Source organism: Larus michahellis, chromosome 2 (genome assembly GCF_964199755.1).
Source record: "Larus michahellis chromosome 2, bLarMic1.1, whole genome shotgun sequence".
Lineage (NCBI taxonomy): Eukaryota > Metazoa > Chordata > Aves > Charadriiformes > Laridae > Larus > Larus michahellis.
Window position 1 is genome coordinate 62,888,195 of NC_133897.1, and position 21,731 is coordinate 62,909,925.

At 38.8% G+C, this 21,731-nt stretch overlaps 1 protein-coding gene across 9 annotated transcripts in view; it reads left to right on the plus strand.

Annotated features, from left to right (window-relative positions):
- Positions 1-21,731, plus strand: part of TNS3 (tensin 3) — a 187,496-nt gene that overhangs the window by 30,522 nt on the left and 135,243 nt on the right. For 6 of the 9 annotated variants that reach the window (XM_074575680.1, XM_074575679.1, XM_074575678.1 and 3 more), the window contains one exon: positions 13,230-13,267. The exons of 2 other annotated variants lie outside the window; for them this stretch is intronic. Coding sequence is in view for 3 of the 7 variants with exons in the window: in XM_074575679.1 (XP_074431780.1) it covers positions 13,230-13,267 (38 nt within the window). In the remaining 4 variants the exon portion in view is untranslated. Of the gene's footprint in view, positions 1-12,899; positions 12,957-13,229; positions 13,268-21,731 lie in introns of those variants that run through there. One more of the 9 variants, XM_074575681.1, reaches the window with a different exon arrangement.

The following is a 21,731-nucleotide window of genomic DNA, read 5'->3' on the forward strand; positions in this document are numbered from 1 at the left end:
TGAAGGTTTTCTCTGCATTAATTTGCAAAAAATCACAAGAGCAGCCATTTCTTTATTTAACTTTTCCAGTTGCACTATGCTCTGTCTAATCCTTAATCCTTCAGTCTAATCACTCACAGAAACAATAGAGATCATCCTCCTGAATGCACAGATTACAGCAACTGAGCTGCCTGTCGACATTGCCGCCTACTCTTTGCTGCTCTTTTCCCTCACTCTTTTCCCTTGCTGTGTAGAATTGAGAGTACTTACCTCTTCTCCATGGGATACCTGTGGTGGAATTAAATCTTGGGAAAGCTCAATAGGTTTTGTTTTTTTTTTGCAAGTTGCCCAGGCATAAGGGTTTCAGTCCCCTGTACTGGTTTAGCCTGGTTAATGTTCAACTCCTGTTATTCATGTTAATAAAAACAGTCTCTTTACTTGCCGCATGCGTGGTTTACCTCCAAGTAAGAGAATGCTATTGTCTCTTCATCTGAAGTGTAGTTGCTGGTTTTCACTTAGAGGTGTTTGCACCACTTCCCAGTTCTAGATGAATCTCTTTCTCCCTCCTCTTCCCTCTGATATTCTTCAGACACCTTTGGAACCCACTGAGGGTTTAAGAGGGAGGTGAGAGGTTTGGATGTGGAAGGAATGTGGCCATTTCCTGAGCTAAGATGCGGACTTTGTGGATGAACAGCTAAATGTGAAATACCTCACTTTTTCAGCTATCAACATTGGAACGGTAGTTATGTATGCATTTCTTTAACGTATTTCTTTAACATATTTCTTCTGTCTGCCCTTCTGGAGGTTGGTTCCAAAATTCTTAGGATTTAGTTGTTTTCAACTTAGCAGAAATAGTATTTCTGGGAGGAAGCCTGATTAGTGAAGGAATTCCCTGAAGACCCTCTTGATCAGGTTCAGTGTAAAAAGCCAGGATCAGAATCAGTACTTTGAAGGGAAAGGCCTTGCGGATGGGAACAGAAAAAATGTTTGCCGGTTTGCTCTGGATTTGAGTTCTCACAGCCCAGAGGTGGAAGTCTCACATTCGCAAAAGCTGTGTCAGTGTGCTTACCTAGGTGCGAAGAGGTTTGCCATATGTCTTGTAAACAGGTCAGATGTTAGTTTGAGTCTGAGCAAGTTTTCCTTTTGCCCAAATGTGTAATAGCTTTGGTTCAAATACAGAAACTAACAGTACATGCCATGTAATTTAATGCCTCTTTGGCTAGTGTTTATATACATGATTCAAAATATCAGGAAGAAAGCGAAATTCACATGTATTCAAACCATCAAGGAAGAAAAGCTTTCAAGAAAAAACAAAAAAACCCGAGGAACTAAAATTCTACAAGCACTCCTATTGGGTTCCTTCCATCGCACTCCCCAAACCAATACATGCGTGGCTATGATGCATCTGTGTCTATATCAAAGTCTGGGAATAATTTTCTCTAGGTTTCTGGGTGCAATTTTCAGAAGAAACCCCTTGATAGGATCACATAGCTCCTTTTGTTGATGTGAGCACCAGGCAGACCCACCATCCTTCTTTGCTGCTGGTACATTTTGATTGTTAGTTGCTTGATACTTACGTGGGTGACGGAAGCAATAAGAGTTGCACAGAGTGAATGACTCCAAGTAGTTTCAATTTAATAAGAACCCATTTGTATTTTAACTTACAGCATGGGCTTTATAAAGCGGAGTTTTGGAAAAGATAGAACTAAAAGTTGTCTGTTCCCTTGCCAACACTGCAGTACTTGAAATGTACCCTGGTACTGTGAAACTCTATTAATACGAAGAAAAATAAACCAGCTGTTTCAGAGCCAAATCCTGGTACTGCTGCTTCTGGTAAATTCTCACTGATGTTACTATATGAAAGTGAGCAAGTTGTCACTGGGGGCAGGGAGGGAGAAGAAAAGCCTTTCGTTAAGAGGAAATAAAGTTCCCTTGTGTATTAGTGAGAAAATCTTGCTTTTTAGCAGTTTCTCCTCAGAAAATAATAGCTCTTTGTACAGACTGCAGGTTCCTTTCAGACCATAATATTTTATCAGTTAAAGGAAAGTTACATGTCAAGAGAAATGAGGGGAGGGGAGAGGCTCCAGATTGGTCACTGTATAGTATTTGCTGTTTATCTAGCAATGAATCATCTACTTCTTGTAAGAGGGGGGGGAAAAGCCATAACTGGGTGTTGTGTTGGTTAGATAAGTTTTCATTAGTATGTGGCAGTCATTTTGGGGGGAGGATGTTGTTTAGACCTGTCTTGCAAAACATGTCCTTTGCTAGTAGTCAGGTCTGAATGCAGTGCCTAAAAGCTTTCTTTGAAAAATGAACGATTGACTGAAAGGTATGCTTGAATGATGATGTCCCTTTGTCCCTGAACTGTCCCCTGTCCCAGTTCACCTCAGTAAAGCATACTCAGTTACAGTGAATTTATTTTTAACGAGCTCCACAAAAAACAGTGGCAAAAGGGAAAGGCAGATTTGAAGAAGGGGAAGCTCCTTTTTAAAATTATGATTTATCTTTATTGTGTTGTGATCAAATGACTGTTAGTGTAGAACAGAGAGCTTTTTAGATGCTCTGAATCTTCCCAATCTCTAGAACCTATTTTTCTGGCAATTTAAAAAACGGAGACCAGATTTGGGAAATTGGAGTAACTTTAAATAATGCGGTATTATTTCCTAGTTACTAGGGCATTGATGGGTGAAATAAGTATGAAGAATTGAAACACATTACACACTTGTGTTGCTGAAACTCCCCTTCCCTCTAGTTGACAATTAAGTTAACGTGTATAGGTGCTGCTAGTGAGGCTTTACATGCAATGCAAAGCATTCCATGAACTAGATTTTGAACTTGAAAGCAATTAATAGTTGTTTGAATGAACTGAGTATCTTTTTGTTAATCTAATTTAGCCATGAATGTGTTGGTTTTGGGAATATGTGTTTGAGCAGTCCCAGTAGGAGCGCTTGTAGAATTTTAGTTCCTCATTGTTTTTTTTTATTTTTCTGGAAAGCTTTTTTTCCGTGATGGTTTGATTACATATGAGTTTTGAATCATGTGTAAATGCTAGCCAAAGAGGTGTTAAATTACGTTAGCATGTACTAATCATCAGCAGAGAAATGCTTAACATAGTATTGTATGCAAGCTGAATGTAACAAAGAATATACAGTGCACCTTCTTTACTTAAAATTAATCTGTATAACAACTTCTGTCTTGTAAGTCATGTTAACACATGGTCTCACAAGTGTTGATTGGCTTACAGTAAGTCCTGGACTGTTTCCTTGAGCATGTAACATGAAGTGATAGTGGAAAGTACATTTCCTCATCAGTTTACATTATCTGTGTTTAATCAAGAGCTTCCAGCTGCTTAGAGATGATAGATCAGGATTTGAAGAAAATTGGAGCTCTCTTTCTTCTTAATGAGGTTTGCTATTTTCCTTTGAAATTCACCAGTTTGGTTGTGATTGTGCTTCTGTTCAGGGCTAGCGATCCACTTAATCTTATTGTGTAGTTAGCTTATACTGAGACTCATTTGGAGCTGACAAACCGTTCTTAAGGCTTGTTTGTGCATACTGTGTATGTAAATATATGCATATGTAATCTTTGATATCAGGTGGTTTTGTATACTCTATCTTTTGGTAAGTGCTAAGTTCAGCAATAACATATTAGTAGCTTAATAATGTGCAAAGTATGTCTGTGGTTACAGTTCTGGCTGACAAACTAGAAAGCTAGAAATGCCAAAGGAATTTGTGTCATGTCCTGCTTTGGCCAGTGGCGATACAGTTGACTCTATATGGCAAAGAATGTAGTGTGTATTTGTGGGGTGTGAGTGTTTGTGTCACCCTGGTTTCCATGGAGTGATCCTCATGAAATAAGATCCTGTATTACTAGGCACATATATTGGGTGTATTATGAGATCTATCCATCTATCGATCTTATAATACGTTATATATAAGATATATATTAACGGTTACTTCAGCATAACTAAGCATAACCATCTTATGGTTAATTATGGCAATAGGCATAGCCATGTAGTTATGTTAATATTATAATACGGGAGATCTTTCAGAGAATAAAAAGACTATTATCAGATTAAAAGGATTTTTCATCATATCACTCTTGCTTTCTGCCTGATGTTTGTACGCGTACGTGTTTTCTTGAGCACCAGTCCAGCAAATTGTATTGCCTTCTGTGGGACTGTTTTAAGATGGTTAAGATAACTGCTTCAGTTAACACTTTTAAGACTTATAATGATGTAATGATCTTCTATGTATGGCTCAGGCTTGTCAAGAAACAGCATGAAAAAAACAAGCCAGAAAATATTACTATTTTTTTTAAGCAATTAACTGCTAATTACCTCCAAATTTAAAAGATATATGGACTTGTGAGAAAATGAGATCTAGAATTTTTTTGCTAGCACTGTATGTCTTCAGTTATAACCAAGATTTGATAATACGACAGACAGACAGCTGCATGTAAACCAGGCTATGCAGGCTGTAGGACCAAAGACCGTGGTCTGTTGCTGTGCCTAGAACAGATTAATAGCTTGTAGCTGCTGTGAACTCCGAGGAAGAGGGATCATGGAATGCCCAAGCAATGTTGGGTTAGGTAGGGACCCAGGCTCTTGCTATGAAACCTCATTTGACTGTCGGACTTGTTTGTGAAAGGCATCTGGGAGGATGTCCAAGGGAGGCTGCATGAATCGATCTAGTGGCATTGGAGAAGCCTTTTTGGGAACCCCTTAGAAATGGGTGGATGTTGACATGGACATGAGTGACACAGAGTGTACTACTGTTCTGGGGAGGAGGAGGCTGATGAAAGAAATGTGGACTGTAGCCCATCTGTGACACCAGAAGCCTGGGAAGGTCGGACCCTCTTCTCTAGACAAAAGGTGCACACAGTAAATAGCAACTTCCACCAGATTAGTAAAATGTACTCTAATTAACACAGCTGTACAAGCTACGCATTCATATTTCAGTGCAGAGCTTAGGTAGCCAAACATGGAAGCTATGTGCATAACAACAGCAAAGACATGAAAGGGAAGGATGAATAAAGGCTTACTGGAGCATACAGAGATACAGAGGAAGACTGTAATTAGTAGGCATTACACAAGTGGTACATAAACATCCTGACTGAACACAGCCCTCTCTGGAGCTGAGAGAAGCTGTAAAACTGACATCCTTTGATGACATGTTGTTACTCCTAGAGGAAACTGGGGGAGGGAGGAGGAATTTTGGCAGAAATCACTAAGGTAAGTTCCTACTAATTTAAAAATAAAAAATATACCAGGCAAAAACCTCTAGTGGAATGTTTAATGTTCATAGCAGCCGAACTGCATCACAGATAGTAGACAACGTTTCAGAAAGTTGTCTGTAGTGAAAAGATGAGTACCCTATTTATTTCATAAGGGCCAACTTAATCATGGCAAATTTGATCTGTAGTTACAAAATTTATTTTAAAGTTAAAGTTCCAACAAGTAAGGTTTCTAAAAAGCTACAGGTTCTGTTCATTACAGCTAATAAATTAAAAAGAAAAAAAAAGGCACAAAGTCAATGTCATCCCATGTGTCCCCCTCTGCGTATTTTTCCAGGAAAACTAATGACTCCTATGTCATCTGGTATACCTGCAATTTTATAAACTTAGCCCACTTGAAGAGAATCCAAAATTCCTGATGGTAAATTGAAGTTAGAATTTTCTCGTCTAACCCAAAAATCTGAAATGAAATGCTACCATCATTAGAGTGTATAATTTGAGTGTGATGAACTCGATATGCCATGTGGGGAAAGGAACATCGAAGTAAATCTTTATGCAGCTGTCTAAAACCTCACACTTCCAATTGGCTTCAAAACAAGGGGGGTGGGGAGGGGGAACTACTGTGGGAGACAGAAAGAATGTATGGAAAGATAAAGTTTAAATAAAGAAGAGAGAGGTGAAGAAATCTGTTGTAAGTAGTGCTGAAGAGTTTGTTCTGGTACATGAAGAAAGGTTCAAGAAACAAAGCTGGGCTACCAACGTAATTCCGTTTAGACGCATTCAGGATCTGAACCCCGTAAATAGCCAAGAGGGGGATTTGTTAGCTGATTTTATGCAGAGTCCTCATCTATTGTCCTTAATCAGATTTAAAAAATACCCTTGGAAAGCATGCCTACAACTGTGTAAGTACTTGAAGGATCATGTTGATGACTCCTTTGCGTAGGCTATATTGTTTTCCCTTCTGGTGAAGGTCTTTGTCACTTATGTTTTCTGTAGGAGCTTAAGAACAGCTGTGAATGAAAATCTACCAGGCCCATTAAGTCTTATCCGCATAATAAACAAGTTTTTAACAACATTGGCTTTCTTATTTTGAAGATCATCCATTTTAAGCCAGTCCCTTATTTTTCTGTGATCCTTGCTCTTAGCATAATTTGTGCAGGGTATGTTTTCAAGATCCATCATAGGCATGGAAGCTTTTGAGATCTTACAGTTCTTGCACTGTTTGCAGCTGTGAGAAAAACCCGGAGACAGTCCAGCAATTTTTTTGGCTTCATGTGGGTTGCTGGCTACAGTAAACCATAGTCTGGTTGAAATGGTTTGGTGGATGGAATGTTGCAACATTGGCTTGTCTGTACAGCTGGAGGGGGAAGTCTAAAAATAACTTGTGGATTAAGGTTTAATCTTTTCCTACCTGACTTGCAAGTGTAGCTTAAAAAGCTGAGAAAAAGTTTCTGTATAAGTAATTTATTTTTAAAAATGTGAAAACAGTTTCGCTGTGCTATTGTTCTGGCCTTGTACCACCATCTCTGGCAAATTAAACAAAAAACAAACAAAACTCACCCAGTTCTCAGGTGCATCTCAGATGCAGCTAAAATGGTAGACTACAAATTCCACAGGGGAAAAAACAAACAAACAGACAAAAAAAAAACCTACCAAAAATAACCTCCCAAAAACCTTGGTGGTCATGATTCTTCCTCCAAGAGAGAAAGAAGATGGGAGTAAAGGAAAAGAACAGACATACTATTGAAGCAGTAGTGACAAAATACATTTCTGTTAGTAAAGATTTTCCACTGCTGTTGTCAGCAACAGAAAGTGGAATATTTCATCTGCAGGAAAGCTCATTCACAACACTCTTTATTTGTATAGCCACCCAAATTAAAAAATGCTGAAGCTTTGCACAAGTTTCCCATAACCGTCTTTTAGCCTTCATCTTCAAAAACAATGTCTGCAGTCCCTGTCATGAAGTGCTGGGAGCAATATTCAGATGAAGAGACAATAGTTGGCTGAATATGAAAAAAGAACAATAGAAAATCTAGGAAATTGTTTGAGGCACAGGAAATGCACCAGCAGATGTTGTTGCTGTAGTGTGTCTGTTAGACGTGCTCCATCTTTGGCATGTGACTCTGATAACTTCTTAAACATAGGAGCGTTTACTTTTGCAGCTAAAGCCCGATATTTCCATCTCTTCCCCCACACTCCACACAAGGGTATCTGCCCAACGCAAAACTGCATGCCATCTTATTTTTAACACAGCAGTTAATAGCTTCCATGTGTCTGTTTTTTCATACTGCTTTCATTTTGAATCTTGAGTTGAATTGTTGCAGAGCTGGTAGTAACAGGTCAGCAGAAAAGTGTGAGTGTGGTGTTGACAGTTTTTTCTAATAATCTGATCACAATTTTATTTAACCCTTGTCAAAATATAAATGGCCAGCAAGTTGCACAGTTCTCTCCATTTGGGACATAGATGCCTTTCTGTACCAAGCTCTGTCTGGAGAAGACCCTGTCGTGGTGGCCTTGCTATGCATTTGTTAAAACACCTTGATTTGGTTTCTGAAAAAAAAAAAGGAAAACTTCTTTTCTTTAGAACCAATGATAGACATGGGATTTTGTGCAAAACACTTCCCACAGGAGGGAGTTGTTGTTCAGTAGTGGTAACACTAGCCTAGCTACTAAAATGGGTAGGGTTCACCAGTCCTGCGACACTCTGACACCCATCTTACCACGGTATTGAAAGAGAAGATTGGAATTGGGAACTCTAAAAACTAAGTCTTGATTACACAAATCATTTTATATGCTTGGTTTAGATTACGTTTTGTTGCAGATCACCAAGGAGTCTTCCATTATTGTCAAAATACAGCTGTAATAGCATGTGTCTGTTTTGGGGAAGCTGAGCTGGAGATGCTGAGGAAGAGAAAGAAAGCATCTTTCAAGCAGCAAGGCCTGTGATTCAGTGTCTGAATTTATTATTTGTCACCGGGAATTTAAAAAGGAGTATCAGGAGTTTATATAGTATATGCTTTTGGGGAAAGTGATCTTTCTTAGGCATTAGTGAGATATTAAACTGAGTTACATCTCTTAGATTCTCTACTTATACACAAGTTTCTGCCCCAAGAAGATTTCTGAATGATGTTGTTTGTACTCTTGCCATACATAGTTGTTTAAAAACAAACACACAAAAAACCACTGTGGAGAGTCACTTGATAAAAGCTGTGGTTAAGCGTGAGGTTGTTGTTATGAACTAGTCATGTTTTAATATTCGCTGCATGTGTGGTGTGACAGAATATTTGTATGGAATATATTGCCATACTGTACGTCCGTTAAATGCTAAAATGTGACAAGGTGATTAGCCCTTACCACACAGAGAACAACTTAAGCTCTTTGTCCTGGTAACCATAAATCATTCTGCAGTTAGTTTATAGCAGTACTCTCTTACTTTGTAAGTACATTGCTACTGGTTTTCAAAGAGCATCTAAAAATGCATGAATGTAAGAAGCAGAACTTCCATTTCATACAAATTTTGGAGCTCAAGTATGAAAAATACGATTCACAATGCTTATTCTTCAGTCTTTACCCTGTCAGCAGTATTGCTAACTTGCAGGAGTTAGCACATCTTCATTTTGATGCAAAGAAATTATTTTTTCCCCCCTTTCTCCTCCTTTTAAAAAAAATAGATTCTCAGAGCTATTGTTTAGGAACTGTTTTGAAGTGTAGTAAATTGACTAAATATGGCTTGGCCTCCGTTTCATTGCCAGACAGCTTGGGACAGTTGTTCTTGGAACTGATGCCAGAATCCTTAAACACGAATTTGGAAAGTCTGGTATTTGATGAGAGCTGATGTGTGGGATGCAGACATTCAGCTGTTCGGTTGAAGAACTGAAGTAGCCTTGCTGGGTGTGACATTAAGTCCTCCGGACTGTTTGAGGCACAATTAAATTCAAATACACTTGGGCTGTAGTCCTGAAAAGAGCTGAGTGCTATCTTAGTCGTAAGCTTTTCCTGAAGAATGCTAGCATTTGGTCAAAGCTGCTTGTTGAGATCTTTTAACTGTAAGTTGCATGTATGTGAGTGTGCTCAATTTTTCATAGGTTTTTGCATTGCATGTTTATTGCGCTGAAAAGACATTGCATGATTGTGGTATCATACTGCTTTTTTTGGCCTTTAAAATTTTCTGAAAGTGCATTTCTCTACTATTCCAGGCTTTCCTTAAAAACAGCTAGCATATAGAAATGTGATTCACTCTCTCTGGCAGTCTAATGATTGAGGTAATCCATCTCTTTGCAAGTACTGTAAATGCTTGGGCTGAGACAAAACCAGCCTTGGTACAACCACCCAGGCAGGATAGTTCTGTGAGGTAGTAGCATTAGCCGTGGCAAAATGAATTCTAAGTAAGGAAATATCAAGCAAATTGATTTTTCTGTGTGGGTGAGTGGTTAATTTGATAGTGTTGGTGAAGGGATCTCTCACTGTTCGTGATGTCAGCAGATACAGTGGAGAAAACCATATGAATTGCATTGTAAAAGGATGTACCTGGAAAGGCAGTGTGATACTTCTCTCCATTAACTCTGCTATGCTCAGATGCTTAGAGCGTTGTGGCTGCTGCAGCATGGCCCTTATTCCATTCACTCTTTCTCTATGAGCCTGCATGCTTCCTCATATCCAATTTATGGTATTTTCTTGATACCTCCCTTTCTTTCAAATGCTGCTGATGCTTGTACCTCCCTCCCGCTCCGTGTGTCTGTGTATATATAGAAATTTTTTTTCAATTTTTTTTTTTATCCCTTCCTTCTGGAGAAGGGATGGAGGGTATGGGAAATAGCAGTCAAAAAAATAGAAGGGCGAATTAGTTTAAAAATACTCTGACTTTAACTCTCTCTGTACTTTAAACACAAACTTGAAGTTTATTCTCACGACTCTAACATATAGCAATAAAATTGTTCGTAGGAGTTATCATCTAGAGATCGATAATTGGTTAGGTTAGTGATCCAAGGTATACTTTCTTCCAAGCAGCTGTTAATTCCTAAGCAATGTTCTATGCTAACAGCCTTTTTTTTTTTTTTTTTTTACAACTGGTTTTAGCAAGTCATTGTATGTTTACTACTAACAAGAGTTCTGTGGTTTCTGGAGTGCATGTATATGTGTACATATGCATGTACATATTTGTGTACATATGTTCAAACGTGTATATATATTTGCAAATGTTTATACACACACACATACTTACGTAGATTTTTATATACATAAAAAGATGATGCAAATGAACAATTGTGGTACTTGCTGTACCTCAGTGGGACATACATACATCTTGCAAAATGGTTTGAAAACTCAAGCATTTGGTAAATGCCAAGAACGGTCCATCAAAGTAATTTTAAGTTTTGTTGTTCTGGGCAAAGATTTGGTCTACTAGTGAAATTCCGACCTGTCAAGAAAAGTGAATTGGTGTTTGGATCTGTTACGCTTGCGGATCTGTTCCTGTTGTTGGGATGTATCTGGTGTGCCTTTTAGGAGCAACACATGCAATGAGCAGTTTGACATTCACTCAAGAGGGAAGGGGGAGAATCACCTTTCTGCTTCTGAGCACAAAGGAATGCTTTGTTTGCTCCCAGCTTTTGGACAGTCAGTGATCTCATTTCGGAGTGCTTACTTCTGTCCAGTTTTATTATCATATTCAGCTTTAGTAGGCAGTGAGGGAGAAAAGGTAATGACTTAAGTCTAATACATGAACATGCTGGATTTAGATATGAATAGGGTATTTCTGGATGCTGAGGAGGAGTGAAGCTGTGTTTATGAATGAATCCAATTTCTATCCTCAGAATGTTACAGATTCAAATACCTGAAAAAATACATGATTTGTTTCGGTAAGAGAGCTTTGCCTGATGTGTATATGGCTAATTATCTTTTGAGGCTTTAGTCTTTGTTTCCTTTAAATCTCATAAATAATATAGCAATGCTTTGTTAGTAAAGTGTTTTCCCTTTAAGTATATATGGAGTTTGTATGCTATATTTCTGTGTTGTTTATGAGTTTGAATAGGATGCTGATGAAAGACTCAGCCTTGTTGTTGCTATTCAGGCTAAACTCACATCGGACTTCGGTGGTTTCTTTCCAGGAAAGACTGTACTGTTGTGTTACACAAGAGCAGCAAACTCTGACTTCTTATGTACATGGAAATTGAAAAAATTCAGTGGCTGCATTTACTGTTACCTATGTCTTCAGTAAAGATTTTGTGTATTGTTGGTGACATTCATGATCTGGTTTTGCATGAGCCAGCAGCAAAATCATGGAAGTTGTCATGGAATCAAATCTGGTTTTGTTTTATGTTTCATCTTGCCCCCCCGCACCCCCCACCCCCCCTGAAATTCAGGCTTAAACATTAGTAAAGATGATGAGAACCTTATCTGTAATATCAGGGCTTCCTGACAGATTTACTGTTTATTCTTTACTTTTTGTGATTGTCTCTCTTTTTTTTGTTTGTTTGTTTGTTTCACCATTTTGCAGGAGATCTCAAAGTAGCTTATAGAAGAAACAGATAGTATGCATGTATATTTTTAGAGCATCTGTTAGCCTTTTGCAAAGTCAAAGCTAATCGTGCTGACTTAAAATACAGATTCTAATAAATATGCAGTCTCGGTGCATGAAGTCACTTAATGAATCTAGGCATCCCCCAAGCTGTCACGCAAGAAAACAAAGTTTTTCCTCATGGATTAAAAAACATCTTCCATTTGCTTTAAGGTTGATAGCGTTTGTAAGTGGTATGTGATTATTGATCATTACCAATGCTAATAGTTAGAGCAGTGTATTTGTGGGAACACTAATAAATTTTTAGAATCTTGATCCTGTGAAGGACTATGAACAAAGAACTTGTTCCTACCTTATGCCTGGGGAAAACAAGTAAACATAGCACTTACAAGATTGCATAAGAAAATGGGTCAGTAAGCCTTGCTTTTTTTTTTTTTTTCTTTCCTGAGAAGTGACTGGAGCATGAGGGTTTTTCATTCAGCAGTCGATGCACTTAAATCTGAAATGGACATGGTTGTGTATCTGCTGATCTTGCATCTTGGTAGTTACATCTTTCCTGTTGGGTCACGCTGTAGAATGTCTTTTTCTTGGTAGAAGCACCGAGAAATGAGCATGGCTTTCAGCTTCAGCGGTCTAAGGTTAGGCCTCAGTTAATCTTCCAGCTAAACCTCTGTGCTATGCTGCGTCTTACTGATTTTGGAGATTGAATAAAGAAATTTTTCCTGAATTTAAAATACAGTTTGGCTCACAGTACCCGAAGGATAGATATTGCATGGAAATAAAGCAAATTTCAGAGTAAAGAAGAAAGTGCATATCAATGGAAAATCTATTAAAACCAGCCTTTGTCAGATTCCCGCTGTATTATACTGTTGCGTCATAGTTACATCACTGCTCATCTGGCTACTTTTTAAGTTAAGTGCTGTTTTCTGAATCTAAACTTGCTAGTACGATTCATCCTTTCCTGCTCTTAGGTCAGCAGGAGTTCAAAGGACATCAAGTGCTTACCTCTTGGCAGTAATGTTTGCACCACTGTGTAAACTGTATTTCACAATCAGAAATTAAAATCTGAACAGTCGCGGTTGCTTGTGAGTTTGAAGTCACCCTGCTTTTCTTAGGTCTCTGGAACTGCTGATATGACCAAGAATCACAGGTTACACTGGGAACCATTTCATCTTACTATATGTGTTATTTAGGTGGTAACGCTTCTGGTGCATGTGAAGCTGTAAAGGTAGGTGTTAGGATAATCAGCCCAGGTTTAACCAGACATATGTTACCATAAGCTGATGGAAAGCACGTGATAACATTGCTGTAATTAAGAGGAATGGGTAAAAACTAAATGCATTTCTTTATAGGGTTTTTCATTTTGTTTTTAAGTATGTAAATGCTTCTATATATACGGACTTGAGTTTGGCCAGATCTCTAGCAGAAAGCTGATCTAAAGAACGGGAGGGGAGAATCCACCCACTCTTTAACTTGTATGTTTTATTTGCTTTTGTTTTAGTTTGCAAATATGCCTGCCACAGGAAATGTGAAGAAAAGGTAAGCATATTTATTTGCCTCCCTTCGTGCTGTTGATCCACATGTATTTGAAGTTGAGAATGCAAAAGCTTTATCAACTAATTAAGATGATTATTAAATCAGGTGCCTAGCTGTCAGAAAACAGTAATTTTTTTTGCTAGGGTATTGTTCTTGCCATTATTAAAAACCAGGTCCCCATGTAGTTAAAACATCTGCACCCAGTTCAGTTTCATTAGTTGATTTTTGTTAGTTTTTAAAATCAGAGTCCTTTTCATACAAGGTGAGATCAGTACTTCATGGTCTTGGATGACTTAAAATTTCCCCACTCCTAGATTTGTGTAAATCAAAGACTTTCAGAAGGTAATAATGTCAATTGTAAACTTAATTGCTACTGCATGTACTCTATCATCTTATTTCATGAAAAAATAAAATTCTGCATTTATTCATCATACCACGTAACAGAACAATTTTCAAATGCGCAAGTACCGTTTTCACTCAAAATTCCAGTAACGTATTACCTTTTGAAGGTTTCATCAACTATAAACATTCAATAATGATTAATAACAGTACTATAGCAGTGGTGGTCTAGAAGTAGAAGGGAAACAGTTTAGTACAAAGAAGTACTTTTTATTAGACCAGACGGTGTAATTGATCCCTCTTCGCTCAGTAGCTTTGGTTCTCCAAATAGCACTTGCAAGATGGAATTCTACCAGTGTCCGTGGGGAAGAATCTGATTTGTTGATAACATTAGTAGATTTGCTTGGATAGGTGCTACAGATACACATGCTCGTGTTTCCTCTCTCGTATGCATTTGTCTGTGTAAGTTGCCTTGTTTGCATATGTGTGTATGTGAGGTACTCCCCCCCCCCCGCCTGCCCCCCCGCCTCTTCCAATCTGGCTTCTGTATAAATAGAGGTCTAATGTAATGCGCTGTAATTCCTTGTAACTGGAATGTCCCCTGAACTTCATCAGAAATTCACCATTATCTGAATTTAACATTAGTGCATCCTGGTCCGTCTTTTAAACAGCTCAATTAACTGTTCAGAATTAAGCAATGGACAATGCATTCTTATTAGTATTTCATTTGTGATTGTGAATTAGTTTCATGTCTTCCTACAACTTGTGTAAATGATGTCCAAATGAAAAAAAGAAAAAAACCCAAAACAAACCAGAACAAAACACCAACCAGCCCCGCAACCCAAATATTTTGCCTTCAGTCCTTTTTTATCTTAAGAATACTGAATCTAATTTTTGTTTTGCAGATTTTCCTCTCTGCTTCTGTTTTTACTTTTATGCCTTCTGTATCAGGAGTTTAGTTTAAATCCTAATCTCAAATGTGCACACTCGGCTTGCTTTCATATTTTTTTTTAAGAAAGATTTGAAAGAAGACTTTCTGTTTAAAAGTTCTTCACTTTTGGCTCCTCTGTATTGCACTGAAGTTACGTGAACAGCAGGGTGGTGACTTCGCACTCTGTGTGCAGTGCACAGTATGTCCTGATTGCAGGACGCTACTTATTGTTCATTGCTAGAGTAAAGTATTTAAAGGAGCACCTCTTGACTTCCATTAGCACTGTAAGAATGAGGTTTGACTTGTAGTTCCAGGCAAGGCGATTGGAAAAACCCCTCTAAAGTTAATTGACTTTAACTTAAGTGCACCCTAGTCCATCTTGTTAGATTACTGGTTCCATTAATTAGGTGAAACCAGGGTAAAGACCTTTAGCAGAAGCGAGTAAGCACTGGGCTGGGCTTTTCACGGTGGTGGTGAGGTACTTTCAGCACGTTTTTTTTTGTTGTTTTTTTTTTTTCTTAATTTGAAGAGAGGTTTCCAAGGTTACTGTGTTCCTGCTAATGTCTGGTCTCTACTCCTTCTTCCATTACTGCACTGAAATTGGTGTGAAGGTTGGCCTAGTGTGTTCACAGTGATACTTGGTCAGTTTGGAAAGGGAAGCAACTAAATCTTAGATGTTACTGTTTCTCAAACTCTCTTTTTGAGGGTGATAATTATTTCTTTCTTTTTCTATCTGATTTGCATGCTGCATCAGCTTGCTATTGAGGGAGTTCAGCATGTGTATGCAAAAGGGTGGAAAGAATTCCTCTTTGAATGTTTAAAACAATGCAAAATTAGAGCAGAAGCCAGATCTGCTTCTGCAAAGATGTCAAAATGTGTATTTCTTTTTAGAGAGATGGCTGCTACTTTGGTAGTGACAGTTTAAACATAGTGTTTCTCTTGAACTTTCTAACTTTGTTTCATACTTACAGTCAGTTGCATTTCAAGCACTACAGATAATGTGTCAAACTTTCTCAGAAAAATAAAGGCAGTTTTGGAGGAAGAGACACAAACGGAATACCACAAACTTCACCTGAATGCCCAGGGTTTGTCAATCATCACATTGTTATTTTAAATTTATATTTGAAGTAAAGCTCTTTTATTTTTAAAAATAATTGAGCAACCTGGAAAAGATTTGCTTTGCTGAAATCAGCAGAGTACTGTCAACTTTTACACCTTAGTTAACATGGCACTGTTGAAAGTATAAATTAAAACTATCATGACCAGTAGTGGACCAAGTAGTGGCAACTTTGCTTCTCATATGGGTTCACGTGAGTTTGATTTTGTGCTGTGCTGTTTTGTGTGCTTTGTTTTGTTTTTAATTTCAGTATGAGTTGTTCTTAATTCTCTCACGTTTTGGGCAGGGGGAGTCAAGGACTAAAATGAAAACTTGTGTCATGTTGTTTCCAGGAGACAACTGTGTGAACAAACCTCTGTGACTGACACATTTTTGTGGGAATCCGTAAATCCAAACACACTCAATAAGGCTGAAGACTTCAAGGATTTATTTTTTTTTCTTCGTAGGCAGCGTTTAGCATGTTGTTATCACCGTGCATGCAGCCCTTTTAGTGCTGCCTGGCATTGGGCTAGAATAAAAATGTTTGCAGTTGAAGTCCAGGGGGTTACTGTGTAAGTCTTGTAACTGACATTTGCAGCTCAATGGGATCTTCAGATTTTTCCTGATTGTACCCAGGAGTGGTATTTTACAGATCCTCCTGTCTGCAAAATATTTTGCCCTCTGTTAGATATAATATCACTGTAATGAAGTGTGTAATGAATAAACCTTCAGTTTCAACCAGAACTGTAAGCTACTGAGGGACATGATGACTTGAAATTGCTTTTTATGGGCATAAACCTTGCATTGTTTAAGTAGCAGAAGCGCTGTGCTGGAGCGTTTTGTAATTGGCAGTTAATTTGCTGGGGCTTTCCAAAAATGAAAAAGTATTTTAATGTGTGCTAGTGTTTTTAGATAAGAACTCTCATTTAGACTTACTGTTTCAGATAGCTGGCTATGTTGTGCAAGACCCAGCTGGTACATGTACAAATCCAAGGTTTGTTTGTTTCCTTGCTGACTTTCTTTTAAAAATAAATCTAGCTGTTGGCAAGGGGAAAAGAGGATAAGATGATGTTAGTGAGGGAAGGAAACAAATCAATTTCTGCTTTTCTTTGTTCACCACCAAACTATGTATAGATTACATTTTTGTGACAGATGTGAACTTTTCACTGGAAAATCTTAGAACGTTTTAGGAGAGTTGGGGATGTTTTTGTTTCTTTTTTTTCCTCCCCTGCCCTGGCCTGTTTTGGGTGATTTGGTGAAGGACCTCTTTACTGGTCCAGTTGTTTTCTGGCTAGCTCTGCTCCCTTCCGTATAGATACAGGACATCTCACACAGACTTGCTGTGTAACTTTTTTTTTTTTTTTTTGAGAGGGGTAGAAAGGCATTTGTCAGCCTTTTAAAGTGGGATGCATTTTACATTGCTGCTGCCGGGAATGCTTTCTTAGGTTGAATTATATAGCCCATGCCACATTTGTCTCTGGAAAATGGGAATCAAGTAGCTTACAAAAATAAACCACTCCATGCTTTGTGAGTTACTGTTATAAAAAGTTGTTTACGCTTACTGTACATGATGCTCTTAGCTTTTACGCAAGAGGCATTGTTTTTGCATCTACTGTTACGTCTAAAGGCAATAGCAACATCTTGAAGGGTACTCTGAACATCAGCAGTGGCTGTAATTGGGTAGCAGGCAAAACGTCCCAGTGATGTATAGCATTTTTCTCCATTGCCATGTCATACTATATTGCTTTTGATGGAGCTTTTGATGAAGAATGCATGCTCCTAGGAACTGCAATATTGCATCTCAAAGTTGGAGCCACCTCAGCCTTAGATTGCAAGGAGTTGCCTCACTGACTTGATGGAAGAATGGAAACTGTGTTATAGACATCGTCATGAATAACCATAATTTTGTGGAACATAGAATGAAAGAGTGAGTACTATGTGTTTGAAAGCTTATGAGCTCCATCACAGAAGTAGTCTTGACTGTTTTGTATCAGCAAGCTGAAAAGTCTAAGCTTCGTTAGAATTTGCTTTTACTACTTCTGTGTGATAACATGACATTTCATAGTATTCTACTAGTAATCATTTCTAAAAGGCTGCTTCCCTTGTCTTTTTCTGTCTTGCTGAAGAAGACATTTAAAATACCTCCCACAGTTAAAGCAAATTCAGTCATAGTGAAAACCGTCCATTTGGGAGAGCTAGTTTTGATGATTAAAAATATGTATTTAAGTCTGTCATAGGGAGAGCATTCTATAACCTTTTGTTGCATTATCTCTTTTCTAAATAGCTGGAAACTTAAAGGTATATTTGGAGTGTGCACATTCAAGACTTTGTTTTAATATATTTTGAGACGAGGGAAATTTGTTAAAATGACCAGAGGATTATAAAAGTCAGGATTGTGATACAAGAAAGTCAGAAGTACTGTAATAAAATTCAGGCATTTCCAGTGCCTTCCTGTCTGCCTCCAATGAAGTGCTCTCAATCTCAAAAATGGGCAAACTAGAGCCTTGTAGAGGGACCCCTTCTTTACAACATGAGAATACGTTTTGGTGGGAAAGTGGAAGATTCCTCCTTGGTTCTCAGTCCTTTGGGTTGCTTTGGCCTCCTTTTGCTTGCTGAACAGTTTTTCCAAAGGATTTCTGGAAACTTCCTGCTGGAGAGGTCACTCTGCTTCTTTGACATGACTCTTGCAGACCTTTATCACTGACTGAAACCGCGCCTGGGCTAAATTGCTGTACATATCTTTGGATTGCCTGATTCAAAGAGCTATCTTTCCTTCTTGTCATTTATGCATTAAACTGGTTTTAGATGGCGAGTCATACTGCAGATGGATGGTTTTCAACTATAGGGAAGTAAAACAAAAAGCAAACAAACCCAAAACTCCTTACTTTACCAACAAGCCTGACGTGTGACTACTGCCTTCATATCTTTCTGTGATTTCAAGTAGAAAAGACTGGCATTGCTGCCTTCTGGAGCACTCCTCCTCTGCCACATCTGCCTCTTCTCTGTAATATGTGTTAAGAACAAAATTCCCTGCCCCCCCCCCCATATTTTAACCTAAATTTATGGTTTAAATATTGCTTTCGTGTTACCTTCAATACTTTCATTTAATCAAATGGTGTTCCCCAGGGCTCAGTATTTGAGCCACTTCTCTTTAATATCTTTATCAGTGATCTGGACGAGGGGATTGAGTGCACCCTCAGTACATTTGCAGACAACACCAAGTTAGGTGGGAGTGTCGATCTGCTTTTGAGGGTAGAAAGGCGTTGCAGAGGGATCGGGACAGGCTGGATCGATGGGCCAAGGCCAATGGTACAAGGTTCAACAAGGTCAAGTGCCAGGTCCTCCACTTGAGTCACAACAACCCCATGCAGTGTCACAAGCTTGGGGAAGAGTGGCGAGAGAGCTGGCTGGCAGAAAAGGACCTGGGGGTGTTGGTGGACAGCCAGATGAATGTGAGCTAGCAGTGTGCCCAGGTGGCCAAGGCAGCCAACAGCATCCTGGCCTGTATCAGGAATCATGTGGTAAGTAGGACTACGGAAGTGATCGTCCCCCTGTACTTGGCACTGGTGAGGCTGCACCTCAAGTACTGTGTCCAGTTTTGGGCCCCTCACTACAAAAAAGACACTGAGGTACTGGAGCGTGTCCAGAGAAGGGCCATGAAGCTGGTGAGGGGTCTGGAGAGCAAGTCTTTTGAGGAACAGCTGAGGGAGCTGGGGTTCTTTAGCCTGGAGAGAAGGAGGCTGAGGGGAGACCTTATTGCTCTCTACAACTACCTGAAAGGAGGTTGTAGAGAGCTGGGGGTTGGTGTCTTCTTCCAAGTAACAGGTGACAGGACAAGAAGAAATGGCCTCAGGTTGCACCACGGGATGTTTAGATTAAATATTAGGGAAAAATTTTACACTGAAAGGGTTATCAAGCATTGGAACAGGTTACCCAGGGAAGTGGTGGAATCGTCATCCCTGGAGGTATTTAAAAGATAGTGCTTAGTGGTATGGTTTAGTGAAGGTTTTTGTCAGTGTTAGGGTTTATGGTTGGACTCAATGATCTTAATGGTCCTTTCCAACCTAGACAATTCTATGATTCTATGGGCATCTATCAGTCCCACGTGTTACAGGCACACTGAAAGCAGTGAAACCTGTGAGTTTCAGTGACCTCTGCAGTAAGTCTGCAGCTGTCTCATAAAACTTCTGATATCATTGACTGCGTGGTGCCATTTGTGACCAGGGGAGCCATAATGCCTCTAGTTCTTATCACCATTGCTCAGATGTTGGAAACAGACTGAAACCCTGAGAAATCACACCAACATATGCGTTAAAGGTACAGAATTCTGAGGTACAATAGGCCTGCGTACAGCTTGTTTTCGCTCAAGAAAATTCGATCCACGCTGGTAGTTTTTGCTTTTGCAAGAGGAGAACGTCCATGGAACTGTATCCCTGTTGCTTGCTAGGACCCTTCCTGTCTGGTAATGTTGCAAGGTTTGTTTGATTTTGCAAATGAAGCATGTTTTCTCATAGGGATTATACCAAAATAAATAGGCCTGGAATCCTGAAAGGACAGCGTAGTTCCCTGAGGAATGTGTACCTAATTAAGCTTGGACAGGTCAGATCTGATACAAAGAAAGCAGAAGTCAAGTCTTTCAAAGATGTATGCAGTTGTCAGGATTTTTTTTTTTAAACTGTTCTTTACAGAAGCAGCAAAATGAGACGTTTTGAGTAAAGATGCTATGTGTTTGCACCCATTTAGCATCAAATCATTTCAGCCTGCTGTATAAACCTGAGGTTAAACAGATTAACTCAGGAGGGACAGTAGCTAGCACTCCATTTACAGTTCAGATTGTCAAACTAAACCAGAGTGCAGAGGGCTAGTGCAAAGTCCAGTAAAAATCTAGGTTTAGGATCTTGGCTTCTGCTGGCTGGTTTAACCCCTGTTAGCTACACCCAGCTTCTGACTGAGTTTCTTGTCCTTTGCTTCTGAACTTTTTTCTGGAGCAAATCCAGTGATCTGATAAAGGACTTCATCGGTGGTTACTGGTTTACAGTTATCAGTTACTCATCCGTTTTTTGATTCTAGGAGTATTCTGTTTCATTGGAGTTTTGAAGAGGTTCTTCTGTTTTATCCTTTTTCCAAATGACATATATACCCGTATGTGTTCTTCAAAGAGTTGGAGAACAACTTTCATGGTATAGGTCAGGACTGTGACCTGGCAAGATCAAATGTCACAGTATGGAAGAAAGCCAGATTTTGAGGTGGCAAAGATATGTGAACAATACATTTCTGTATCGTGGGGTAACTGCATTCCTAGTTACTTGTGAAAGCTTACTCTTTTCCTTTGGCGACTTTGAAACAGGTTTGTTGCTTTGTCTTGGGAAACGGGGGTTTGTATGTATGTACGCTAAATTTTAAAATACCTCCTGAAGGTATGTAACTTTCCATTTCAGGTGCTGATTTCAGACTTTGTTTCGTAAGGCATAATGCCAAGGGAAAGAAAGAAAGGAATTGTGCATCTGTTAGGACTGTAGGAACACGGCTTAGATGTTACAGTACTCAGTTACTCATGTGTTTTTTCTAAGAAACTCCTGGAGAGTTTCTCAAACTTCAGCTGATTCTCTTTACACCTTGATGAGGTTGGGTACATGTAGTCTTAGCATTATTTTAGCAAATAAAAAGTACTGAAGCTGAGAAATTAATAAAATGGCACTAAAATATCACTGTTGGAATTCGGTTTTGAATTCAGAGAGCTTCTGGCTGTGTGTGTTCTCCCTTTCTCTGTAGCAACTTTATCACAGAACAAGTTGAGAGGAGAAAATGTAATGTGTTAGGGAAGCTTTTCTGATGTTACTTGACTTTTGCTTACTGTGTGATAGCATTATATATTAATAAACATATGCATTTTACTGATAATTATGAGCCAAGCCCATTAACAGCTTCTCAACTGTAGTTGTCTTTGCAATTTACAATGCAATTTTTTTTTGTTTGTTTGTTTCTTCCAAACTTAGCTTCAAAACTTCTTTATGCTAATCAAGTAGGAGGGTTATTTCCAATGGGCATAATAATTTGTTCTCAAGTGAGAGTGGAAATGGTGTATAGCTGCACCGAATCTC